This window comes from Podarcis cretensis, assembly GCF_951804945.1.
Source record: "Podarcis cretensis genome assembly, chromosome: 9".
Lineage (NCBI taxonomy): Eukaryota > Metazoa > Chordata > Lepidosauria > Squamata > Lacertidae > Podarcis > Podarcis cretensis.
The window spans coordinates 10,268,922-10,296,873 of NC_137178.1; the positions used below are offsets into that span (position 1 = coordinate 10,268,922).

General features: G+C 46.7%; 1 protein-coding gene across 1 annotated transcript; it reads right to left on the bottom strand.

Annotated features, from left to right (window-relative positions):
- Positions 1-15,134: 15,134 nt before the first annotated feature.
- DCK (deoxycytidine kinase) lies at positions 15,135-27,801 on the bottom strand. Its single transcript, XM_079991211.1, has 7 exons — positions 27,315-27,801; positions 24,448-24,563; positions 20,562-20,755; positions 18,416-18,563; positions 17,765-17,880; positions 17,307-17,406; positions 15,135-15,676 (listed from the first exon to the last, which is right to left on the bottom strand). Exons 1-7 carry the CDS (start codon positions 27,382-27,384, stop codon positions 15,650-15,652), a joined length of 771 nt encoding a protein of 256 aa, XP_079847337.1. The 5' UTR covers positions 27,385-27,801; the 3' UTR covers positions 15,135-15,649.
- Positions 27,802-27,952: the final 151 nt, after the last annotated feature.

Below are 27,952 nucleotides of genomic sequence, written 5' to 3' on the forward strand. Positions count from 1 at the left end.
ATCTGGACGGAGCAGGCGGAGCAGTCCTTTCAGAAACTCAAGCGTCTCTTCGCTTCCGAAGAACAACTGCTACATGTGAACCCCAGCAGACCCATGAGGGTTGAGACGGATGCCTCCGACAGAGCCGTGGGGGCAGTCCTGTTGCAGCAAGACCCGCAAGGGGATTGGAGGCCGTGCGCTTTCTACTCCAGGAAACTCAGCAAGTCGGAGCAGAACTACACCATCTGGGACAGAGAGTTGCTGGCCATTCATGCAGCCTTCAAGGCGTGGTGGCACTTCCTCATCGGAGCCAAACACACAGTGCAAGATCGCACGGACCATAAGAACCTGGAATACTGGCGCATGGCGCGGTTCCTGAACCAGAGACACATCCGCTGGGCGGAGTTCTTTGCGGATTTCAACTTCAGGATAGAATATATCCCCAGAGACAACAACATCATGGCTGATGCGCTATCCAGGAAGCCGCAGTATCTGGAGGAAGCAGCACCGGTAGCGGCCAAACACATTTTCGCACCTAAGGCGTGGGCATGCGCTTCGGCCACCGTGGACCTGGAAGCAATACGGCGCGAGCTTCGAACGGATGCCTTCGCACGATCCAAGATGGAGGAGGTGCACAGCGGCGGAGCGAAGGACGACGAGTTCCAGATACGCGACGGACTGCTCCTCCACAAAGGGGCCATCTACGTGCCGGGAGATGAACTCCGCGCGAGAGTACTGCAACAGCTACACGACGCACCCAGGGCCGGACATTTCGGCAAGGACAAGACGGTGGAATTAGTAGCCAGAGACTTTTGGTGGCCCAAGATGCGGGGAGAAGTCGCGGATTACGTCACGAGGTGCGACACATGCCAAAGGGCCAAGCCAGTACACAGACCGCCGGCGGGACTGTTGGAACCGCTACAGACCCCGTCCGAACCATGGGAGAGGGTGGCCTTGGACTTTGTCACTGATCTGCCCAGCTCGAGGGGCAAAACAGCAGTACTCGTGGTAGTCGACATGTTCACCAAGATGGCGCACTTCATTCCTTGCGCGAAGGTGGCCACAGCGGAACAGACAGCCAAGCTGTTCATAGACCACGTGTTCAAGGTGCACGGCCTGCCACGGTCTGTCCTTTCCGACCGGGGGTGCCAGTTCATCTCGAGTTTCTGGCAGAAGCTGATGGGGATCCTGAACTTCAAGGTCAACCTAGCGTCGGCAAGACACCCGCAGACCAACGGACAAGCGGAGAGGGTCAACGCCATCATGCAGCAGTACCTGAGATGCTACGCGAACCAGCAGCCCTCGACCTGGGTGGACTACCTACCGCTGGCCGAGTTTGCCTACAACAACACGAAACACGTGTCCACGGGGGTGACACCGTTTTTCGCCAACAATGGGCGACATCCCAGGACCTTCCTGGGCTTAGAGAAAGAGGGGGAAGGGGAGCCGCAAGGAGCAGAGGCATTGGCAGAGGAGTTACAGGAGGTCCATGAACAGCTCAGAAGGCAGTTGGAGCTAGCAAAACACGTGTACAAGATGCAGGCAGACAGACACAGGAGAGTTGGGGAGGACATACGGGTAGGGGACTGGGTCTGGTTAGCAGCCCAGGCAGTGCCGGCCAGATCCTTAGCTAAGAAGAAGCTCGGACACAAGCAGCTAGGCCCTTACCAAGCCGAGGCACAGATCAACCCAGTGGCCTTCCGGTTGACACTACCGGAGGGATCCAGAATGCACCCGGTCTTTCATAGATCGGTGCTCACGCCCTACAAGGCACCTCACAGGTTTCAGGCGCCAGGGACAGCTCCGAGCCCGCTTAGAGACGCACCCACGACAGGGGGGTTGCCGAGGGCGGGGCAGCTCAACGAGGTCACGGAGATTTTGGACTCAAGATGGGGGGAAGAGGGGGTTGAATATCTACTCGCAAGGGAAGGTACCCCGGCCAGCGCCAACAGCTGGGTACCGTACTATGCGGTGGAGGAGCACTACCTCAAAGACGAGTTCCACGCACTCTTCCCACACAGGCCCATGCCGGAGGATTATTTTGACGAATATCTTTTCACACCCACACTTTCAGCCAGCACGTTCCGGGGTTTCTCTTCAGAGGAGGACACAGCGCCGGAGACTAGCTCCCCAGAGGGGTCCCTCTCAGGGTTTGGCACAGGCGGCTCTTATTGGTGGGAAGATCAACCTGTGGTGGGGTGGCGTAGTGAACTGCCGAGCGGGCCCGCGCACGCAGCGTCACCCCAGGCGACAGGGGGAGAGGAGGTCATGGATGTGTTGGGGGAGGATCCGGGGTTCGAACACACCGGCAGAGAGGTGGAAGCTGAGGAGATCGACGTCAACGAGCCTGTGGAGGACTGGCCGGATCTACCCGGCAGGAGGCACACCACGGGGGAAGAACTGTATCCTGCACTCACCCCCACAACATTGGAGCACCCAGAACCCACGCCAGAAGAGGGGGAGGGGGGAAGGGGGGGCTTCGAGGGGGGATGGATGTCAGGGGTTCAGGAGCAGAGGCACAGGGAGGAGAGGAGATGGAGAGCGAGGGGGAGGAATCCGAGGGGAGCATAGGAGAAGAGGACAGTGAACCGAGGGATTCCATGAGCCTCTCCAGCGAATCGGAAGATTCACAGAAGGGGGCGCCAGTGGCCAGGGGTAGGGGGGTCCCAAGGGGAACGTCCCAGGAGCAAGGGGACAGCAGGGACTCCCAGAGCAATAGTTGGAAATCAGGACCAGCTTCCCCACCAGAGCAGAGTGGGGGGGGAGAGTCCCAAGGATCAGGGCCAGTGTATTCCCCACCAGGGAGAGAAGATAAGGCAGGGCTGACCACACCTCCATCGGAGAGTCAGACAACGGAGGGGAGGTCAGATCCGGCCAGTATCCCGGAAGAGGGAAGCAGTGACAGAAGTAGTGTAACGGTCAGGAGGAAGGTCACTGGGTTGGCACGAGAGGCAAGTTCAAATGTACAGGAGCGCGGGACAGCAGAGAATGAGGATTGGGAACCGGGTCCTAAAGCCCGCAGGAGGCAGGGGGAGGAGCTAAGCGACTCAGCGTCGGAAGAGTCCAGAAAGGGCAATGCCCCAGCGGGCAGGAGGACCCAGAGGAGGAGAGAGCAGCGTAAAAGGTGGAGCCGGGCTAGGATCTTAAACTGGTGTCATAGGGGAGGAGACTCAGACGGTACTTCGCCGGTCTAGGCTTTAAGACGTAGAGCTGCGCGCTACGGCTTTGAAATGGAAACTGAACCTCAATAAAGACTTTTGTACATAACTACAGCCTAGCGTTGGTCCTCTGTGAGCTGGGACCTAGAGGCAGCTCTGACACCTACCTTACACCAACCAAAACTCTTAGAATCATAGAATCATAGAGTTGGAAAAGACCACAAGGGCCATCGAGTCCAACCCCCTGCCAAGCAGGAAACACCACCAGAGCACTCCTGACATATGGTTGTCAAGCCTCTGCTTAAAGACCTCCAAAGAAGGAGACTCCACCACACTCCTTGGCAGCAAATTCCACTGTCGAACACCTCTTACTGTCAGGAAGTTCTTCCTAATGTTTAGGTGGAATCTTCTAAAGTAGAGTTGAGGAAACTTTGATGTCCTGAGGGCCACAACCTTCTGGGGGCCAAGTTGGCAAAGAAACAAACACGACTCCTGCCTTCGTCCAAGCAAGCGACCTCCCGGCTGTGCAAAAGCCAGAGATTTATAACTCCTTTCCCCACCCGCTGCCACCATTTCTTCATGCAGACTTACAAGAGGCAAGGATGAGCTCCAGCCAGGAAATTCTAAAGAAATTCTCACGTTCCCTGAGAATGAGGCAGAAAAACCGCAGCCAACAACTCCTGAGGCACTGGAGGGAAGATTTTGGGACAGCACCAGTCAAGAGATCCCATTTTCCAGCTGCTATTAATGCATGTGACTCAAGCTTGATTAGTCATGTATCAAGTCTTATCTTCGTAGGTGTTTGGGAAGTCCCCTCACGACGACGCTGGTATTTATGAGAGGGAGGAAATGAGTGAGTGAGTCTACCAGGCTTGCCAGCCTTTTTTCATAGAGACATCCTCCTTCACATGAAATGTGCCTATGTTTTCCAGATGCTGGCATAATTATGCCGGTACAGTGGACGCTCAGGTTGCAAACGTGATCCATGTGGGAGGCACGGTCGCAACCCGCAGCGTTCACAACCCGCCGCACCACGTCTGTGCATGCGGGTCGTGACTTGGAGTTTCTGCGCATGCGCGAGCGCCGAAACCTGGAAGTAACCCGTTCCGGTACTTACAGATTTGGCGCGGTACACAACCCAAAAACGCGCAACCTGTAGCGTCTGTAACCTGAGGTATGACTGTACTGTACCTGAGCAGTAAGCGAACTTGCTCAGAATCCACTTTTTTTTTTTTTGCATTGCAATTCAAATTATTGTGAAAATGGTTTAGTCATGCAGGCAGAGGCGTCCTTTGCACACCGCAGTTGATGCAACCAGAGTGGGAGTTGGCATGTCAGGTTTCTAGCCAGAGGGCATAGCACAGGGCTGGTGCTTGGAGGAAAGGGACGGTGAGTCAGTCTGAGGCAGAATCTGGATCCAGAAAGGTGTCGCCCTCGTGGTTACTGGGCCAAAAGAGGGACAGACCAGAAGCAATCCATGAAGTTGTGTGGCCCAGGCCAACGGCAAGCCTACCTCTAGACAACCATCAGGACATCATTTGGTGGGAGATGGAAAAAGTGGCCTCCTTAGGCTGACTTTTCCACTGTGCAGCCTTATCTGGCCAGGTGTGCAGACCAGTGCGCACATGTGATAGAGCCAGGTAAAGGTAAAGGTAAAGGACCCCTGACCATTAGGTCCCGTCACGAATGACTTGGGGATTGCGGCGCTCATCTCGCTTTATTGGCCGAGGGAGCCGGCGTACAGCTTCCGGGTCATGTGGCCAGCATGACTAAGCTGCTTCTGGCAAACCAGAGCAGCACATGGAAACGCCATTTACCTTCCCGCCAGAGCGGTACCTATTTATCTACTTGCACTTTGTGCTTTTGAACTGCTAGGTTGGCAGGAGCAGGGACCGAGCAACGGGAGCTCACCCCATCGCGGGGATTCGAACCGCCGACCTTCTGATGGGCAAGCTCAAGGCTCAGTGGTTTAACCTTCAGCGCCACCTGCGTCCCTGCCGATAGAGCCAGGAGGGACAGAAATAAATATGCTACACATTTAAACTGCTTTGCCTGACCACTGCTTTCCCCAGAAAAACCCTGGAACAGTAAAGGTGGGAACAGCACAGTGGTAAGCCTTTCCATGGAGCAGTTTCAATACCTGGCATCTTCAGGTAGGTCTTGCAAGGGCATAGGAAGGGGGTGTGGGGCTGCGGTCCGCCCCGTGCCTCATCCCTGAGGGGGTGACAAAATGGCACACCACGGGGGGCGGCACTTACCGTGGGGCCTGGCCTGCAGCACGCCCGAGCCACGCGTCTCTCCTGGGAGTGACGCAGTGGCTCGGGGCCCACGCTGCCTGAAATGGCAGCATGGGACTCACATCCGCCAGGTGGACTCTGTGCATGGATTCCCCCGCCACCCCCGCTCTGGGTGCTGGAGCAGCTAGCTACACCTCTGAGGTCTGGGTGAGACCGCTGTCTGAAATCCTAGAACCATAGAATTGTAGGTGTTGGAAGGCACCCTGAGGCTCATCTAGTCTGACCCCCTGTAATGCAGGAATACGCAGCTGTCCCATACAGAGATCGAACCTGCAGCCTTGGCGTTATCAGCACCACGCTCTAACCAACTGAGCTATCCGGGTGAGAACTACTGCCAGTCAGTGCAGACAATGAACCAATGGTCTGAGCCAGTATAATCTGGCTTCCTGTATTCTTGCCATGAATGTTTGTTATGTCCTGGAGAGCAGCTGCCAGTCAGTGCAGACGATACCAAGGTAAATGGACCCAAGGGTCTGACTCAGTATAAGGCATCCTTGTGTGCTGATGGGAAAGGGCCATAGCTCAGTGGCAGAACATCTGATTGGAGTAAACCTGGAACGAATGAGGAAACCACCTGCCCAAAAGCGTTCTGCAGACCAGCCCCACTTCTTCAATTGTAAGGAAGAGACAACCCAGGTTTGGCAGCTCTCCTTGCAAACAGAACTCCAACGCTTCAGCTGCTCCGCTTCAGGAATGTTTAATTAAACTAGAAAACCCACAGCTATCGGGAGATGAAAACAATTAATCCTGATCTCCCTCTCTCTGCTAAGTGGGATAAGAAAGAGGCTTCCCAACTGTCTCAACAGCTTGGTTTTTTAAAAACGTTGTAGTCAGTGCAATGCACCTGGAGCCAACAAGCCTAAAGGGTCACACCTGTGTGTGTCTTTGAGCAACAGGGCCTGGAAGGAGGCGGCTTTGGGCTTGCATATCTCACCTGGTATCTGACCTCATCCTACGCTCAAGGAGGCTTATAATAGCGGTGGTTGCATACAGTTTCTGAGCCACCTTCAAAGGCAGCCCCGTGCATAATTCATTGCAGCAACCTAACTTAGGTTAACAGAGCATAGACAACAGGAGTTAGGCTGTCCCTACCCAGATATAGGTGTAGCCGGGTCACCCGCCGAAGCTGATATAACCTCCCCACAAACTTTATGCAAACAAAACAGAAAGAATGCTCTTCAAACAGGCCATCTGGATCCAACCTTCCTTCACGCATGCATCAGCCCCCAAACCTCGGTTGTATCCCTTCCTTGCAAAATCTGCAGTTCAAATTGTAAAAGCTCCTGGAGAGCAAGGGCATACTGGTACCTCTCTTTTTTTCTTTTCTTTTTTTGCCTGTTCTTCTAAAATGCCATGTTTACTGATGGAAGGACAGGCAGATAAGTGGAACATGCAAACCAACTCTCAGTCTCACTTGCCTGTCTTTAAAACTAAGGATACTGGTGACCTCACAGGGTTGTTTTTAAGGATGAGCAAAATTGTTTGGTTGCAAAATATCTTGTACATCAAAGGTGAAATGTGACTGGTTAACAGCAATACCTTTTCCGCCTCTGGAGCTCCTGACCACGTGATTTGTACTTCCCAAGAATGGCTCTTTCTTTTCCCCAAGAGCTGGGCAACTATCCAATGCTGCAGTCTTCCTTTCCTTGTTCTCATGAGGAAGCAACTTCAAAGGCCTTCCCATGCAACACCCATAAGCCAGCAAGCCAGAAATCACCACAAGCCAAATTTCCAGCTGTGCCTGAGCACTCCTGCCTAGCTTGTTGCCAAATTACCGGAGTTCACACTCCAGGTGGCTAGAAAAGCAGGCCAACCCAGGGAAGAAAGCATTAACAGTAGCATCAACTGACATAAATATTCTTCGTTCTCTGTCTTCATTCATCCACCTAGCTTCCTACATTTCTCCCCCTCCAATCACTCCTCTGTGCCCCCGAAGAAACAAAGTCACAAGCTCCATTTTCCACCTGTCCCTGCCGTCGTAGCACTTTACCTTCTGTGGATATTATATTTAAACATGCACGAACATTCATGCGTGCACATCAGGGTTTTCTGTGTTTAATTTCTGCCACATGTGCCTTCCTCTCTCCAGGCTCCGGGAGGAAAAACAACAGCACTGTTCTGCGATTTTGAATCAAATATAAATTGTGGACAGCACTGATTGGCTAGCACTGGTCACATCATTAAAGACATTCATTGATTCTCTCTCTCTCTCTCTCTCTCTCACACACACACACACACACACACACATAGAGAGAGAGAGAGAGAGAGAGAGAGAGAGAGACTTTAGAGTAGTTTTGCAAGAGTTTCTAAAATGTCTCCCTTTTTTCTAAATATGCAGGCTAAATATGCAGGTGACAATCTTTTTCTTTCTTTTTTTAAAGTGAGCGGCTGGCATGATACATGCACATATTTTAAATCTAAGCAGAGCTGTTTGAAGAATTATTTATTTATATTCCCACCTCGCAACTTTGCGTCTTGCTAATGTGCTTACAATCTCTCTTGTCTTTGTGCCTTCGCTCGCCTGCCTGTTCTTTCCATTTGACTATATTATTTGGGCCTGTTCATGAGTATCACAGAAGCGCAGCGGGCAACGTAGCCCAAGCCGGAGCTGCAAAGATGGGCGGCTGCCATGCTTTTAAAGAAAAGCAACAGGTGCTTCCTTCTGAAGACCAAGATCCCAATGCAGACTAGAGGAGGGAAGTTCAAGGTTTTCCACATTTTGAAACAGAATGGAAGGCCGATAGCTGTCTAAACCATTATGCTCACCCTAAATCTGAAGAATATGGCTTCCCCCAACAGGGCCGTCTTTACCCAGGGGTGCAAGGGGTGCAGGGCACCCTGGCGCTGAATTCTGGGGTGCACCAAATGTATACCTACTGTATACCAGTCCCTCTCGATCGGCGGCAGTCAAAAGCAATGGAGCTAAAGTCCCCCCCCCCTCCATCGCTCTGTTATTCCATTGCACCAGATATTCCCGAGTCAGAAAACAAAAGCAGTTACAGTGGTACCTCTGGTTGTGAACAGGATCCGTTCCGGAGCCCCGTTCGCAATCTGAGCAGAATGCAACCCGCGTCTGCACAGGTCGCTATTCGCCACTTCTGCACATGCACGTGATGTCATTTTGAGCGTCTGTGCATGCGCGAGTGGCGAAACCCGGAAGTAACCCTTTCCATTACTTCCGGGTCACCTTGGGACGCAACCTGAAAAAAATTAACCCGAAACGCCTTTAACCCAAGGTATGACTGTATTTCTGCTGCATCGTTGTTACAGGTGAATGATTTTCCTCCTCCAAAAAAGGTCCACAACTTTGGCCTCCCCCTGCCAAAAAAGCTCAACAACTTTGAGATCACCCCTCCTAAAAAATTTGGGGGTGGCTAAACTAAATTTTGGGGCACTGGGTGGATCTTTGCACCCCAGGGGCACATATGCTAAAGATGGCCCTGTCCCCCAAAGAACCCCGTGGTCACTTAGAGTAATGGTTAGAGGACCGTCGCTGTCCCTACCAACTCTGCAATTCTATGACCTCCCAACCTCTGCTTTAAAAAGTCCAACAGAAGTGGAGAAATGTAAATATTTTTTCCCTTCTCTCGTATTATGAAAACTTCAGTTTGTCCCGTGAAACTGATTGGCAGTAGGCAAAGCGTATAAAAGAGGGTTTAAGTATTTCGAAAACAAACAAGCTCTTCTTTACACATTCTGTATTTCACCCTCTGCTGTATGCAGTGACCTCTGTTAATAACATGTCTAATTGCCAGGCTGTTGGGGTTTTTTGTTGTTGCAGTTGTTGCTACCCTGCCGGTATTAGAACCTCAAGCTGTCTTGTTCCGAGCGCAATAGATTCTGCCCTGGAAGACGGTTCTCATGCAGCGATGCCAGGATTAGTATTATCTGTGCATTAATATCTCGCCGCAGAGCTGAAACAGCTGGGAGCTAAAGAGAAAACCTTCTGGTGTCAAAAATAGTGCCCAGCCTTTAGAGAACCCTTTGCTTAAGCTGCCGGGGTTTACTTCTCAGTTCATAAAATAATAGTTGCCCATTCAGAAGACAATTAATCAGTTAATGCCTTGGGCTTTGGGGCACAGAGACGGAATGACCTCTCTTGCCACTTTGTCCAAAGCCATTCAATGGAGACGCTGGTGCTTCTTCGCTCATGTGAGCACACAGCGACCCCGTGTGGCACAACTGAGCACAATCACAACGGTGCGTCCGAAGCGTCTCACTACTTTCTCATCTCAAGTAGAAGCCTGAAAACCATAGCCAATATTTTAGGGAGCTCCACACAGAAGAACATTTTCTTGCCAGAGGCCTCAGTGAAGGGAGCATCATTCCAAGGTCAGTTATATTCAGTGAATCAACCTGCATGGAAATGAGATTTTCAAGGGAGGATTTTTATAATCTGATTTAAACCCAAATAAGTAATCTCTCCTGGCCATGACTTTGAAAGGACTGTCATTTCTCTGCTGGCAACCAGAAGTATAGACACACACAAAATATCCAATTACTGCTTTTATTTTTATTTTTTTATGAAACTCTTAGAGATTAGACCCTAAAAAGCCATAGCTGAGCAGGAAGCAAGGCATTATTCTCAAAGGTCCAGGAGATGTATACCTGGGAACACATGTAATATTGATTTTTTGTTCATGACAGCAGAGAAAGGGCAATATCCAACTAACTTTCTTCATCAGCGCAAGGATTTTAACCTACACAACAGAACTACCCTCCTCTCCTTTCCCAAATCTGCTCTGGGTTCTTGCGGAGAACCTAAAGCACAGGTTTAGCAGGGAGCCCAGGGGAGGAAGTTCTCTTATAGTACAAATGGAAATCCTTGCGCTGATGGAATGAGTAAGATTCTGCCCAAAAACTAATTATGAGCAGCACTGCCAAAGTCTCAAGTTTGTATCCAACAGCAGCGTTGCACCAGCAGATGCCCTACAATTTGGTTTTCGACAATCTCTTCTACCCAATGTAGCCCCAAAAAGTTTCTCATGAACGTTGGGGGAATGGAATACAGCAAAGAAGGCTACAATTAGTAGGGGAAATTATTGAAACCTGGGGACTGAGGGAACACTCCACAAGGGAGGGTGTTTAAGAAGAGGTGAGGAGCTGCCAGCTCTGCAGGCAACGGGTGACACACACCTGAGTCCCACAGGGGTGCCAAAGAAAGAAGGAAGGAAGGAAGGAAGGAAGGAAGGAAGGAAGGAAGGAAGGAAGCAAGCAAGCAAGCCATGGACTCAAAAAGGTTGGAAAGCTCTGGATTAGAACATGCATCTGGATAATCATCTTCGTCATCTGGGCGGCTTCCAACAAAATATTAAAAACACAATAAAACATCAATAATAAAAAAAAAATCCCTAAACAGCCAATGGGCGATGTAGTCCAAAACATATGGAAGGCACCAGTTGGGCAAGATATATGTAGCAACATCATGATACTGGTTTCTTATCAGCTTGTTTCCAAATCATTCCAAGCACTGAAAAGCACAATCTATTACAACCTCCAAGAACAGGGTAGTTAGATGAAGTTAGGCTATGTTTTTCTATACACTTAGGTTAAATCTCATCTGAGACCCACTAACTCACATGGGACACATTTTCTTCTTTAGAGCTCTTTAAGAACCTGATTCACATTTTGCCACCTTAGTTTTTATATCACAATCACATTTGATAATCTATTCCCTTGTCTCCAATGCTGATATGCTGGAACGCAAATCCTGAATTCCTTGCTATATAAACGTATATTATTCCCAGCCTTTGCTTCTACTGAGCCAGCGCTGAAACTTCCAGCCTGACCTTTTAACTTACGACTGCCCTGAAATATTGTGCAAAATGCGCAAGAGACTTGTTTACCGTCGTGTTTTTGGAAAGAAAAAGCAAAATCCTAGTATCCAGGGACCATTAGATCACCTCTTTTTTTAAAAAAACAACAACCCTGAAGCTGAAATATAAAATGTTACTTGTGCTAGATGTATTTTTAGACTCTGTTGATATTTCCAAAATTAAATGAATTGACGTCTCCACTTTCTCTGCTTTGGCGCCATCTCTTAAGCAAACTCTTAATAGAAAAGGCGAGGGTGGGAGGAAGCACTCTGCAAATTATTAAGGGATTGCAAGGCTTCGTTTCGGCAATGTTTCGGAAGGAATTGCAGCAGCAGCAAGGAAACCATTAAATGATCTTGTACCATGTATTGGCCAGGTCAAGATCCCATTATGAAGGTGGGGAAGAGAAGGATGAGTCCAACAAAATTCGAGACAATTGTGTATTTTATTCTTGCTTGTAAGCAGCAAGGAAATACAGGGTTCAATCTTCAATTCCAAGTAGATGGCGTCTCGTTTTTGGGGGTTGTCCCTGCCTTGGGAAACAGAAGTATGTTCATAGAATCAGAGTTGAAAGGAACACGCAACATCTACAATGCAAGTATCTCAACTAAAGCATCCATAACAGATGGCTATCTGTTCAAATCTACTATGATTTAGCCAGGGCTGGGGAATCTATCACCCTCCAGATGTTGCCCATCATTATTCCTGAGTGTTGGCCATGCTGGATGCAGCTGGTAGGAGCTGAGAGGCCAGCAACATCTGGAAGACCACCCGATATAATCTCAAGCAGTGCTTTTTTGAGCCTTGACTATCAGATTTCTGTCCACTGTTAGCAGAGTTGCATAAATCTTAGCATTTGGTTTGTAACACCCTGACACAGAATGGTTACTGCGTTCATTTTGTATACGCAATATTCTCCAGGACAGGCCCAATGTGATGCCCTCCAGGTGTTTATTTTTTTTAACTGAATCTGTAAACCGCCCTTCATCCGAAGATCAAGGGGCAGTTCACAACATACAAAATGAGGACGTGAAATGCATAATAAAACAAAAAGCAATATGCCCCCCCCCCAAAAAAAACCACCACATTTCAAAGGCCATAGGATGTTAATCAAAGGCTAGGTTATAGAGAAACATTTCTGCCTTGCACCTAAAGATGTCATGAAGGTGCCAGATGAACCTTCTTGGGGATTGCATTCCACAGATGGGAGTCACTGCAGAAAAGGCCACTCTCTGGACCTCTTGAGGAGACACATGAAGAAGGGCCTCAGAAGATCTCAGGGTCCGAGTAGGTTCATATGGGGAGAGGCGGTCCTTGAGGTATTGTGGTCCTGAGCTGCTTAAGGCTTTATAGGTCAAAACCAGAACTTTGAATTGTGACCGGAAACTAATTGGCAAACTAGTTAGGCCAGGATCAGTGTAAGATGCTCAAACTGTCTTGGCCCCAGTGAGCAAGCTGGCCACCAAATTCTGCACCAGCTGAAGTTTCTGAACCGTCTTCAGAGGCAGATCTCCTTATACAGTGGTACCTTGGGTTACATACGCTTCAGGTTATAGACTCCGCTAACCCAGAAATAGTACCTCGGGTTAAGAACTTTGCTTCAGGATTAGAACAGAAATCGTGCAGCGGCGGAGCAGTGGCAGCAGGAGGCCCCATTAGCTAAAGTGGTGCTTCAGGTTAAGAAGTTTCAGGTTAAGAACAGACCTCCAGAATGATTTAAGTTCTTTACCCGAGGTACAAGTAATGTGTTGCAGTAATCTATCCTAGAGGCTACCAAAGCATAGACAACAGTAGTTAGGCTATCCCTGTCCAGGTAGGGTCACAGCTGGGCCGCCAGCCAAAGTTGATCGGAAGCCACCTGAGCCTCAAGTGACAGCAAAGGATCCAGTAGTACCTTCCAAGCTACGTACCTGATCCTGTAATCCTGTAACCCCCTCAAGCAGATGCTGACTACTACTCCTGTCATCTGTGACAATTGGTCATGCTGGTTGTGGCTGATGGGAGCTGGAATTCACCAGCCTCTGGAACATGGGTAGGCAAACTAAGGCCCAGGGTCCGGATCCGGCCCATTCGCCTTCTAAATCCGGCCACGGATGATCCAGAAATCAGAGTGTTTTTACATGAGTAGAATGTGTCCTTTTATTTAAAATGCATCTCTCAGTTATTTGTGGGGCATAGGAATTCATTCTTTTTTCCCCTTCAAAATATAGTCTGGCCCCCCACAAGGTCTAAAGGACAGTGCACCGGCCCCCTGCTGAAAAGGTTTGCTGACCCCTGAGCATCACAGGTTCTCCACAGCTGCTCCAGGAGGAAATGATTTTGCAAAAAGCAGGAAGGCACACAAGAGAATTTGGGGCTGTAAAATTTCAGATTCCATTTTAAAACGATAAGAGCAATGGTTGCAGATCTATGCTTCTAGCCAATGCCTAGTGAACTCTCAGAAATCAGAGGAGCTCTGAAAGGAAATGAACACCACTCCCCCCCCCCCAGTTCAATTTCTGAATCTGAGGGGGACCTAGTGGATCTATTTGGGGGGCTGTAGCCTCTTCTTCAACAAGCTCAAAGTTTCTGGCTTCACAATAGACACTGAAGCACAAACTGACCAGCTCTCAAAAACTATTCGGTTGATAATTCTTGACCCAGGTCTAGTTAAATAATCCTTATGCAACAGATAGGCTGTGATTTTAAAGAGGACAAAGTCTGCTGCTTGTAAAGTCAGTTTTAAACTGCTGCAGTGAATGCAAAGAATGTTTATGGGGCAATGGAGTAGGAGGAAGAGAGACTGTTGCTGGAGACCTCTGGCTATTTATGCATAGAGCAGCTGCGATGCATGTATAAGCAGAGAGACGGACAGAAACGAAAACTGCTGATCTGGTCCCAGCCCCCTTCACTCTACGCTGGACTGTGCCCAAACGGAGAACGCTGAGGTCTAAACACAGAATGTATGTGGAGCGAAGAATGTAGGTTATTCCACTTATTTTAGATATTTGGGGGTGGGGGTGAGGCCTGCAGTTTAGAGATAAAGGGGAAATGAGAATCAAATCCAGGCTAGAAACATGCGAAGAATTGTGACAAATGACTTAAGTGGCGCAGAACTGAAGACGCTTCTATATTTATTTCAGCCAAAAGTTTCCAACATGATCACACAGATCACAGCACTAACACTGTAGAATCTTCAGTTGCTAAAATGACCTTGAGGCCAACTACATCCAGACAGTAATACATTGCATCAAATTAAATATAGATTTCAAGTGGGTTACACAATTGGTTTGATCCTTCGTAACTTTTAATATTTTTAAAAAATCAGTTTTAAGAATAAAAATTCAAGCCATGGTTATTCCAGAGGTTCCCTTTCCCAAAGGGATGCAAAATTCATAAAACATCACACTCCCATTATCAGTGCATACGAGATTTCTAGGTATACATGCCCACCCACCCTCCCCTCCCCTCCCCTCAAACAGCCCTGATGGGAAAGGGAATGCTTAAAACAAACCACATTTAGGGGCAATTCAGGAACAAAGCAAGGAGTCATTAAATGGCCCCATCCCACCACTACCCCCATAGGAAATAATTCATTTAAAACATTTGAGGAGGGGAGGAATCCTACTGGACATGTTCTTCCCTCTAGTTTTCTGTATGCAGCGCCTTGGCTTTAAGTAAAGAGGCTGCAGGATTCGGCTAAGTTTTCAGTTCAGTGATTCTCTCCCTGTCCCTGACCTGGTTGGTTTGCTGTGCCTCTCTACAGAAGCAGGCAAAAGCAGTATCCTGGAAAACAGCAGCGGGGGCCAGGGATTGCCTTTAAGAACTGCCTTAATTTCTAGACAAACACACACCTGACTACAATGCTGTTGCTTTTGGCTGGTTTGCATATGGCTTTAAAAAAAAAAAAAAAATCATCACCCCTTACACATGCAGACCGCTTTGGACAAAATGCAGACCCTATGCCCCCCCCTCCTAACCACACATGCATACAAAATCTAGGTGAACAGAAACAGTATCCCATTAGTATGATCCCACTGCTCTTGGAACTTTATGAGTCTCCCAATCAACTTGTGGGTGTGGCACAAAGAGGTCCCACGTTCACACACAGGTTTCCCAAATTCAGTTCCAGAAGAGTAAATGGTTCCGCCTATTTCGTTTATGTCGCAAGCAGAATGTATTTCGCAGGACTCCCTGAACTGTGATTTGTAATATTAGGGATGGGTCTTTCCAAACACTTCACCTAAGAAAGCCAAATACAATATAAGTGCTATAAAAACCCAGTCCACTGCAAAGGTTCAAGAATGCAACGAAAGCTGGACTCTGCCCTCGGACACCTTAAGCAAAAACAGAATTGGCAACGCAAACTAAGCAATATGAATGCCAGGAATGCTCAAGTTCGGTGTGGTTTCGGGAATGGCTACAAAGTGCTCAGAAATTCTTTGACCTGCAAAGACAAAAGCACAGAATTTATCAAAAATTAGTGACCCAAGATAATAATAAAAAAGCACTGGTTGCTAGGTCCTGGGAAACGTCTCTTTCATATTACAGAATAACTAACTTGCCACAAGAGTAACACATTTTTAAATTTAAAAAGCTCCCAAAAGGATTCAGGGTTTGGTTTGGTTTTTACTTCAAATAATCACCCTCACCTCCACCCATCTCTTAGGGGCTGCCAGCAGCTTCTCACTTAAGGGACTGAAGCACCAAGTTCTCCCAGGCGACTGAAAACAATGTGAACAGTGGCCAGAAGTACTAAAGAAAGCCAACATTAATAAATACCACAACCATCTCAGATTGAAAACAAGCACTGCATGGCAGCGTACAAAGTAATGTTAGTGAAGTTTCTGATCACTTTTCCAAAGATGGCACAAAATCCGCACTAGCGTAGTTCATAGTAATGTTCCAAAAAGTGACCAAGAGAGGGGAGAAGGGCCTTGGGATTGCACCCGTAGACTTACGAAGAGGCCTCAGTGTTTGCAGCTGCTGTGGATTTATTTATTATTTAAAATATTTATATACTTCCTACTCATATAAAGTATCAATGCAGTGTGTATGTAACAACATATACAATAAAACACAGAACTCCATAAAAAGAATACAAAATCATCACTAAAATGACTGGCCAATTAAGAAAGTGTAAACTTTCTTCAATCACCAAAACAAAATCAGGTCTCTATTTCTTGAGAACGCTTTGGAGAAAAATACAACTTTCTGTAAGGAAGCAGAACCGTTCAAGTCCTTACTGCAGACCAGTGTTCCTCGGGTAGCAAATGTGGGTGTAGAGCAGTTGGGGGTGGAGAGAAAGGAATCACTCTTTCGATCTATTTTGCATCAATATGACGATGAGAGCAGGATTATTCAAGTCTTCCTAAATAAACCACCATAAAGGACTTAAACAAAACCGGTTTCGCTCATGTGTGAATGTGGCCAAAAACTTTGTACAACAGTGATTAGGGAAGCAATGGAACTTCCTTCGGGCTTTCAGAAACGTGGAAGCAGATTGTGCACTTATATGACTATGAAAACGCAACAATATCTCAAGAGCAGAGCTTTGCAAATTGTGTGTAGCAACACGTTAAGTGTGTCAGCTGCAGTGTGTAGGTGTGTCGCGCGAATGCTCCCTGCACTCCTCCCGCGGCTGGAAAAGGATTAGTTTAACCTCCAGCTTGCTAGTAAAACTGAATTACTGTGTCACGAAATGATGCATGTCTAAATAGTGTGTCACCAACATGAAAAGTTTGGAAAGCTCTGTCTCAGAGAGCTAACCAAAATGAAAAGGTCAACTACTGCTTGTAGTGCAAAGGAGGAAAAAAAGAGGAATATACAGAAAACATATCTGAAAACTATTTGCTACAGGCTGGGCATGAAGACTCCAATGAACCGAGAAAATTCCTGTATTTGCAAGGGCTTCTGCATTTACTCTGATGGGTGGGGACCACTCCACATATGCCCCCCTTTGTATGTGTGGACTTTCATCCTCCACCATCAACATATTAAACCACCAGGGCTTTTAAAAATAGTTAAGTGTGGTCATCCAAGAAGGCAAATGTTAAATACTTTCTGGCAGCTTTTACCTTTTCAATCATATCTTCATGCCTGTCTTTGTTGCCTTTGAAGTCTTCATTTACGTCCAGTGTTAGAACAGGTACGTCTTGCAGGTATTCAAAATCCGTTCTGTAAAGAAAACTGGACATCTGAATTGGGAAACTGAAGACATGAAGAGGGCAAAGGGAGTTAAATTACAAAAATACGTCTGTTTCTTGAAGTTTGCAGCACAACCCTACGCGTGTTTCTCCGAAGTAAGTCCTGGCAATGGATCTTACTTCTGGGAAAGTGTGCACAGGATTGAAGCCTTTGCTGTTGTATTTCCAATCGTGGGAGCTGCCCAGGCTGAGAATTCTTTACAGTCTTATAAATTAGGGTCTCAAATATACATGGCAAAGTTTCTAAAGTTAGGTAAGATATCTATAGTTTTCAGCAATGGCAACTATCTTATCAACCGGTTTGAATTCGTAATCTATTTAATATTTACCGCAACGTTCTGTGCTGGAGCCAGCTTTCATGTTTGTAATGAAGTTTTTCCAGATATTCCATAGGAATGCCTTGTTCTTCATCCCTCCCACGCACATAAATCCTATTCAAGCATTTCTAAAAATAAAGAAGTCACAACTGGAATGAAGCAGGAATAATAATCATCTTAAAGGGGAAAAGGCACAATAACACTAACCTTAAAGGGAAAACATGTTAAGGCTGAGGATTCTTTTATAAACTGCTTAGAGACTTTAATGTATGAAATGGTATATAAAATACATATGAGTTGCAGAAAATGTCAACCTGGCACCTTAAAGACTCATTTACTGTATGTACTTTTCAGCATGCATTTTTGCAAAGCGAAACAAAATAGCACACCAGCTAACACAGACCTACAGAAACTTGTGGTGCAGGGAGTCTTTATGGCGCCACAGAACTCTTTGTATTGTCATTCACCCTAAACCTGCAATCCTACACCCACCTGTACACAAGGCACAATGTAATCCTTAGTCACAAAGGTGCATGACAGCACCTGAACTTGTTAAGACGCAGCCCAATGTGTTCTCTCTCACACACAAACACTGCCTTTTCAATAAGATTAGGTTGATTAACAGAGGTGAGGGCCCACAGGGCCACAAACTTCATTTCTTACCTCAGGGGTAGCTCGGAGATAAATAATGCCATCCAGCCGAAGGCTTGAGCCAAACTGCTGGTTCATCCAGTTATGCCAGTCTTGGTAAATAGTCCACTCAGTTTCATTCATGCAGTCCGTCTCATATAAATTAGACGCAAAAATGTACCTACACAAAAGGAGGCAATCAAGCTCAATGTCATTTTCTAACCTTTCTAAAAAATGATGTAAGAATATTTGCTGAAGGGAAGGCGAGTGACGATAGGTAACTAATGACTAGGGATGAAACTGTAAACCATTGAATGCTATTTATGTAAAAGAGTGGATTCAATGAATAACAGAGGTGAGTGAACAATGATGTGTTTTGGCGGATGCCCCACCAGTACGGAATGCCCTTTCTCTGGGCACTTGCCACAGTCTGAGTATCTTCTAGGCAACCTGTACATCTTTGGGCTAACACACTTCCCCAATGGGAGGAGAGCCTACAAAGGAAGAAACAGTGTGGCTCTCTCTAAGCCTTGTTTATCAACTTGCAAACACTCCATTCCCCTGACAACTTCTTGAATGGTCTGTGTCTGGATTCTCCTTGAGCAAACTGTGGGGAGGAGGGGCAACGATATGCCCAATGATGATGGAGCAGCTTGCTCAATACCAAGATGGTGGCCATCTCTTCGGGAAGGCCTTCTGTTTTTAAAGGCAAATGACGGATTTATCTTGCATTACATTTTACACAGGAGCATTATAATACAGTTTCTCTTATAAGCCCCCAAACCCCTCTATTCAGTTTGAACACAGGCACTTTTTCTAGGGGTCTGCAATTTCAAGAACTAGGTGTTCAGGGACTGTTAACACTGCAACTGTAATTCCTGGAAAATCAATCACACCTCCAAAATTTAGCCAACTGATCAACCACTTGTTGCTTGTTGGCTACATAAAGCCAGCCTCCCAGGAGCCGCTTGGAAGTTCCAGAGGAGCAGCTTAAGATATATGGCGCTCCAGAGGTATCCTCATATACAGTGGTGCCCCGCAAGATGAACGCCTCGCAAGACGGAAAACCCGCTCGACGAAAGGGTTTTCCGTTTTGGAGGCGCTTCGCAAAACGAATCTCCCTATGGGCTTCCTTCGCAAGACGAAAGCCCATAGGGAAATCTCCGGGACAGCGGGGAAGCGCAGCGCGTCTTCCCCACTTTCCTCGGACCTCCTCCGAAGGCTGGCGGTGGGGCGGAGAGACCTCCTCCCGCCGCCAGCCTTGGGATGGCTGCTCCGAAGGCTGGCGGTGGGGCGGAGAGACCTCCTCCCGCCGCCAGCCTTGGGATGGCTGTCCTGAAGACTTGCGGTGGGAGGAGGGTTTTCCTTCCCACCGCCAACTTTCAGAATGCTGTTCTGAATGTTGGCGTGGGGAGGAAAAACCCTCCTCCCGCCGCAAGCCCCGGGAACAGAGGAGAAGCGCTGTGCGCCTTCCCCTCTGTTCCCGTACCTGTCCTGAAGGCTTGCGGTGGGGAGAAAAGCCCTTCTCCGCACCGCCAGCCTGGCAAGCGGTCTCCATAGGAACGCATTAATTGATTTTCAATGCATTCCTATGGGAAACCGTGCTTCGCAAGACGAAAAACTCGCAAGAAGAAAAAACTTGCGGAACGAATTAATTTCGTCTTGCGAGGCACCACTGTACTGCTTTCTGCAAAGTGAAAGAACAGCATGGCAGAAACCAATACAGAGATTGCAATCAACGCAGCAGCTAACATCTGCTTCTCTCCCTCCATGCCACTTTTTCATATACAGTCATACATTGGCTCCCAAACGCCTTGGTACTCGGACGTTTTGGCTCCCGAATGCCGCAAACCCGGAAGTGACTGTTCTGGTTTTCCAATGTTCTTTTGGAAGCCGAACATCCGACGAGGCTTCTGCGGCTTCCAATTGGCTGCAGGAGCTTCCTGCAGCCAAGCTTTGGCTTCCGAACGTTTTGGAAGCCGAACAGACTTCCGGAATGGATTCTGTTCAACTTCCAAGGTACGACTCTATACATGTTTCCTCTGTTCCATTCCAGCGTTGAGAACATCGTTCTAACAATCCAGAGGAGGAAAGCTTTTGTCTTACAAACTGAAACAGCCGTTAGGAGCAACACGTAAAAGAAAGGAACTGCAAGAATTAGCAAGAAACACATACAAACCTGTCACTGTAAACAGATCTCTCAAAGAAGACGACGGGGTTCTCAGCTTCTTTGAGTTTCCCTTCAAAAGATTTAAGTTGAGCCCGGATTCTGCTCAGGCAAGCATAAGTCTGGAAAGTGAAGGACCATCTCTCTGGCTTCTCATACATCATCTCAAGCAAGTTGCCACCACTCTTTTGAGAGGAAGTAAGTTCCTGTTTAAAAATACAAATAACGTGACTTTTTTAAAAGGTAAAGGTAAAGGGACCCCTGACCATTAGGTCCAGTCGTGACCAACTCAGGGGTTGTGGCACTCATCTCGCTTTATTAGCCGAGGGAGCCGGCGTACAGCTTCCAGGTCATGTGGCCAGCAGGACTAAGCCGTTTCTGGCGAACCAGAGCAGCACACGGAAATGCCGTTTACCTTCCCGCTGAAGCAGTACCTATTTATCTACTTGCACTTTGTGCTTTCGAACTGCTAGGTTGGCAGGAGCAGGGACCGAACAACGGGCGCTCACCCCGTCACGGGGATTCGAACCGCCGACCTTCTGATCAGCAAGTCCTAGGCTCTGTGGTTTAACTGTGGTTTAAATAAAAAAGCTGCTGTTAAAATATTCCAAGGTCACCAAGTTCTAACAGAATGTCCTAACTTCATTCAGCTTTACCTCCTCAGCTGCATTTTGAAGTTGGCCAACTAACTGATATGTATTAGTGGAATAACTTTTGTCAGAAAGGCAGCTATGTCACTGTCAGTTTCCTCTATGAACAAAAACCAGCAATGTCAGTACATTAATACCTCAGCAAACGTTCGCTTTGTCCAGCATCCACTTCGGCCAACGTCCGCAGCAAACCCGGAAGTACTGGAATGGGTTACTTCTGGGTTTGCTGCTCACGCATGTGGAGAAGCGCTAAATTGCACTATGCACAGAAGCGCAAACTGCTCCGCACGCATGCACAGATGCAGCACTTTGCTCTGCGTCTTTTTCGGCTAACAGCCGGGGCTCCAGAACAGCTCCCGGTCACAAAACAAGGTATGACTGTATAGACTAAAGATTTGTGGCCAGTGATTTCTAGAACCTTCATAACTTTAGATTCAATTACCTGAAACACCAAACCAGAATATGGTGTTACATGAACAAACCTTGGGCTCCTACTCTATCTTCTTTTGCGTGTCCCAATTCACCTATCATTTTCCTAGTCTGCAAGCAAACTAGCTGGCTCCCCACCACGGCACCTGAGCATTTTCCCCACAGGCTACACCTCCCACCTGACAGTGGCTAAGCTACCTGGCGCAGATGGGTATTGGGAGTCCAACATTATCCGAAGCCAAAGCAATAACACTCTGACAGTTTGCATTTCTTAGTGCAGAAAGTATTGATCTGATGTGTAGAGATCTTTCCTAGTCTACTTAATTCAAGAGGGCTCTGGATCTGGAAGCTTCTCTGTGTGAAAGAAACAAGAAGGTTCATGATGTTTGGACTCTTCCTTCAGAGAAGCTGAGTACAGCTGCCTTAAACTGGTTCTCTTATCTCTTCTGGCAAGCTGACTATAAAATAAGGCCAGAAGGAGCCTGGGTTTCACTTCCACTTTCTATCTATTTTCCTTCCGTTGTGGTGTTCTGTACACAGTATTAGTGTTAAGGTTTAGACTTATTATAAGTTATTGTAAGTTTAAGTTAAGTTGGCTGCAACTGGATTTCTTATGGACAGTACCAATTCTGAATGTATTGGATTTGTGACGATTATGCTCATTTGCCTTCAGTAACAGTAAAGCTCTGCTGGATGAAATACAGTTGCCTCTGGTCTATTTTGGGGGAATTCTGCAGCGTGTTTAAGTTTTTACTCTGCTAACTATACACTGGAGTTCTGCTCTGGATCACTATTGAGTAGATTTCCATGACACACTCTCCCCACTCATTGGGTGCAAACAACTACTACAGAAAGTCTTTTCCTAGGAACGAAGTTGTTCTTTCTTTTATTTATTCAACAAAATTTATATACAGCCTGGTAGGAATAAAACGTCTAAGTCAGGCATAGGCAACCTTCGGCCCTCCAGATGTTTTGGACTACAATTCCCATCATCCCTGATCACTGGTCCTGTTAGCAAGGGATCATGGGAGTTGTAGGCCAAACATCTGGAGGGCCGAAGGTTACCTATGCCTGGTCTAAGTGGTTAAGAAGAAATATCTAAAAATGATCAACAAAAGAATTAAATCTGGCTGACTGAGAGTTGACGGCACAAGCTCCCTGGCCTGTTTTCCCTCAGTTCTCAAACAGCTCCAGTGAAGGTTGGGAAGAAGCTACGTCAACACTTATCTCAGGCCATTATTGGTTCTGTCAGGAGCCATTGGCTCAAGAGCTTGAGCTCCAGCACTTATTGCCCTCCATCAGAGGACACTTTAAGCAGCCCCAGGGAAGATGGAAGAGGGTCTGCCCCAAAATTAAACTCACCAACAGTAGGAAGAGAAGTAGAAGTGAGATACACTGGCTAAAAATCAAGCAGCTGGTAATAATTGTTGACAAGTCACTGAAGGTTTCAACCAAACAAAATAAAATAAAGTCTGGGGATTTGGCTCAAAGAAAGCACTTTCTGCCTCAGGAGTTAAAAAGAAGGATCGGACTCCAAGAGTTTTCATGAGAGCAAGTGGAAGAGAATATCAAACTCTTGATTTAATTTGATTTTGACCTGTTTTTAGGAGGTAATTTAATTACTGTTTGATTTTATACTAATGTTATGTATCTGATGTTAGCTGCCCTGAGCCCGACTTTGGCCGGGGAGGGCGGGATATAAATAAAAGTTTATTATTATTTATTATTGAGGACACTTTTTATTCCTGCCATGAGACAGTTTCATTAAAAATCAAGCTAGCCATGCTCATACCATCTGTCGAGGGAGACAATTCAGTAACAGCTGCTACTGATGTCCAAAAGCAGTTGGCGGCATGCTCCTATAACATACAAAAGCATACAATCCAATCTTGATACTTAGAAATAGTATTCTCCCTACCCCCATATGAAGGTAATATTTTAGCTTGTTATGTCATGACATTTTCCACTAGAAACAGAAATGCTCTAACTTGGATAAGATGAGGACTGTAAGCTTGGTAACCTTCATAAAACCAAATATTACATGCATAAGATAGTTACAAAAAAAAAATCATTTCATGCATTTAATACTTAAAATTACCTTTTCCAAGTAGTTACTTTTTTGATCATGCACTGTGAATTCCAGTGCAGGAAAAAGAGATTCTGAACCATATAACAGACATTTAAAGGCCCCAAGCAATGAGAAGTCTGTCTCCATTTATTTCAGATCAGGAGACTAAATGGATGCTTATCACAACCCACATCTTAAGAATCCCAATCAAAAATACATTTATACCTCAAAAACCCTTGCAATAGTTCATTTAGTTTGCTGGAAATATAGCTATGCATTGGCATTCATGACTCTGACCACTAGAGAGCAAATCTGCTGCACTAGCATTAAAAACAGAGAAGTTTATTTAACATAGATCTTAATTTCCTTTTGTTTTTTCAACTGCTGAAGATATAAAACCCACATGGTGATTGTAGGAACATTTGGGTGAAGAAATTCTGTCTACAGTCAGAAATAACAATCCTAATGGGTGTAGTTACGAAAATAAAGCAACCTTGGATAAAGAACCTTCATTTCCATATTTATTTTTGCAGTTCTACTTCTGCAATTTTTTTTTTTTTGTCGTCATGGGCGAATGAAAGCAGAGTTCTTCTTTTTCAATCTAGAACTGTGCAAAGATTTGTATGCATCACTAGTCTAAAATATAGATCATACACCCACTGATCTAGACTGAAATTTGGTGGTGTTTTTTAAAAAAAAGAAAACTCCATATGTTTGTCGCCCCTAAACACAGAATCATATTTCCTCATACCTCTTTGTCATCAGGGCAGTTCTGAACATTGCACCACCTTGCTACTGGTTCTGGAACAACTTCCCAGTCTTCTCTGGCTTGTTTGAGAATATTCACAAAAGTAGACTTCCCGGCAGCTGTGGACATAAAATCTATTTTAATCAAACTGGCATTCGTGTGCTTGGGACCAATTTAAAAAGAGGAAATGTTTGACAGAACAAATGTAGCTGAAACATTTTATTTGTTGAATGTAAACAAGTAAGGAAACTATTTTCATTTTTTAATATCTGGCAAAGTGTAGGGTAATAATGGCACGCCCCACAAGAGTTTTCTCCACTGCTTCACTCCCACCTGTGCAAATTGCATCTATACATATTTGCATAATGAAATAAACATTATTCATCACATTGTACCAGATACAGGAAACACTGTTTGCTGTAGCATTGCTTTACAAATCATAAAATTTCATCATTTGGGCACAGATTTGGTGTTTTATTTCAGTGAGAGTATAACATTTATTTTCTGGATTGAAGAATGAGCCTACACATGTTTACCAAGACGTAAGGCCGTAAGAGCTTAATGGGACAAACCCAAGGTCTATATTACTGAAACCATGTAGCCTAGTCCTAGCCATGTTTACTCTTGCATGTGAACCCAAAATAAAGGAAGGGACATACAGGATGTATAGCTTTGGATTTTTAGGCTGTAACATCTATGGACAGGGTTTTTCTTTTTAATTTAAATACTGTGAAGCACCTCAAGTCTTCGAGTTTCTTCCCAACTCACCACTTCACATTTAAAATTGGAAGTTTTAAGGACACACCTGAAGACTAATTCACTCAACAAACAGGGTGTGCTGTATAAGTGATGAGAGAATAATTGCCGAGGAGTCTTTTGTTTTGGTATAGGGTGGGGCAAGATAAAGGAAGGCCATACAAAGCTAATATCAATGAGAAGAGTATATAAAGAACATTTTCAAGTTTACCAACTTAGGTTCAAGTTCAGATAGTTGGTAATTTTAGAAGCCGATTTAGAATGCACACCCAAAATTATAGGCTTGAGGGGCTCAACAGTGGACCTCTACTTCCCGTCTCCCATAGATCTATACTGATGTACTGTACACCAAATATTATTGCCCTACTCTTTTGCAACTTGTCAAACCCCTACAGTAGGAGTGGCTAACCTTTGGTTGTCCAGGTGGCAGTGGGACTACAATTTCCATCAGTCTCAGCCAGCATGGCCAATGGTCAAAGATGTTGATGGGTGTGGTCAGAAAGTATATACAGGGCTACAGGTTTACCGCTCCTGCCCTAGAGCCTGCCAGAGCTCCTGCACTATATAAATGGTAATAACAATCTTGAGATGATATGTGATGGCTTTTGGCCTCAGGAGTTGTGTGCAGACAAAGGTACCTTTTTAAGCTGTTTAGCTATCTGAATTTTAAAGACATCTTCCAATTCAAGCATTCTTCTGTTACATCACATGAACTTTGAATGATACTGTATGCTTAAAGAAACTGTAAACCTTAAAGTATCATGGAAGTTCTTAAAATTAAAGAAGTAGAATTGGGGGGGGGAGGAGAGAGAGCAGGGTACCACTGCACTGCCAGGAAAGAAGCCGCACACATCTGCACAACACAGCAGTGGGGAGAACTTGAGCATTTCTGCCTGTCATATAATATAAAGAAACAGGAACCCCATTACGGAGTGGGGGGGGGGCACCTGTGGCTTTGGGGACCTATTATGTTCTATATGATTTATGCTGCATTTGTGATGTTCTATCATGTTATTGCTATTTATTGTTCATAAGGTGCTTTGGGATTCATCTGAATGAAAAGCAGCATGGTAATATAATACAGTAAATCAAATCAATTCCATACCATACCCCCAAAGGCAAGAACCATCTCCCCCTTCAGCTTTTAAGACCCTTAAGGTCCATTCTTCCTCAGCTCCTGCCCCGCACCAAGAGCCCAATGCCATGGAAGAGAGTGTAATTCAGCTGGTCCCAAGGTTTTCCCACTTCCCATATTTTACAGACACCTCCCTCAGCAGCAGCCATTCCTCATTCCATCCAGCAATAAAAATGAGACCACTTTTTCGTCATTGTTGGCATCTGTCCACCTCGGGAGACAATGGAGGAGTGTGCCTTTGGGGGTGAGGTCAAGCTGTTGGAAGGTTGCAGCATCTTGGCATTCCAACTTGCCAAAGGTTTTCTTTTCTTTTTTTGCCTGGTGCAGCAGCTCAGTCCACTTGTGGAGTGATATTCTAAGCTTCAAGTGAGATTGTGGCGGGTCAGCACTTTATGGACCAGGGCTGTCCAGCTAAGGCAGGTGTGTGGGTGGGTGGGTGTGGGTGTATATATCTATACAGTGGTACCTCAGGTTACATACACTTCAGGTTACAGACTCTGCTAACCCAGAAATACTACCTCGGGTTAAGAACTTTGCTTCAGGATGAGAACAGAAATCGTGCTCCGGCAGCAGGCGGCCCCATTAGCTAAAGTGGTGCTTCAGGTTAAGAACAGTTTCAGGTTAAGTACGGACCTCCGGAACTAATTAAGTATTTAACCCGAGGTACCACTGTGTGTGTGTGTGTGTGTGTGTGTGTATACACACACGTTATGTTTTACCTCTGCTGCCTAGTCCAGCCAGTTCTTTATTACAATAACTTTCGCAACCAAGTCGAGCAACTGACACCTGAGCCTGCGTTTTTTCCTCCTCCCTCCCAGCCCGCTTTTCCTTTTATGCCGTGCTTCTTGAGAAGGAAGCTATGGCCTTATCCCCTGCTCTCTGTAAACCGCCATTGGAAGCCCCACCCGCAACCAACACTGCTGAGAAGCGGGAGGGGGGAGGGGAATAAAGAAAACAGCTCGAATAAGAGACAATTCACCTATGTTGCCTTCTATGGCGATCTTCTTGATAGCGCTCTCGGCCCGGCTCCGCTTAGGTGGGGTTGCCATGGAAACTGCCTACCGGCTACGGCGCGAAGCTCCCGGGGAAGACGGGGCGACTGAAGAGCCTAGGCTACGTAAGCCCGCCTGCCGGCCCGCGCGCGCCAGCCCAGCCGGCCAATCCCGTTCGTCCCGCCAGCCGCCGTTCGAATTTGGCGCGGCGTCGCTCGGGGTTGGCTATGCCTGTGCAGTGACGTCACCCGCGGAAGTCCAGTCAGCTTCTTCCTTCGTTTTCACCTCAATGACGGCTTTATTATAATAATAATAGCAGCCGCAGCTGTCGTCGTTCTCTCCCCTCCTCAGCCGCCTGAAGAGTCCCTACAGGTGCCCGAGAGGGTCAGAAAGCGTATGGCGAAGCGCGCGCGAGCGACCGCGCCTTGCGGCAGAGCAAAAAAACCCAACCGCGCTCGCTCGCTCGCTCGCTCGCCTCAGAAGGGCCGGCTTCCCGTGGGAAGGCAAGCTCAATCACACACCTAGCGACGGATGCAGCCGGAGGGAGCGCTGTCGAGCTATGAGCGCATCGATCGGCTTGGGTCGTAGAATCCTGGAGATGGAAGGGGCACCCCAAGGGTCATCT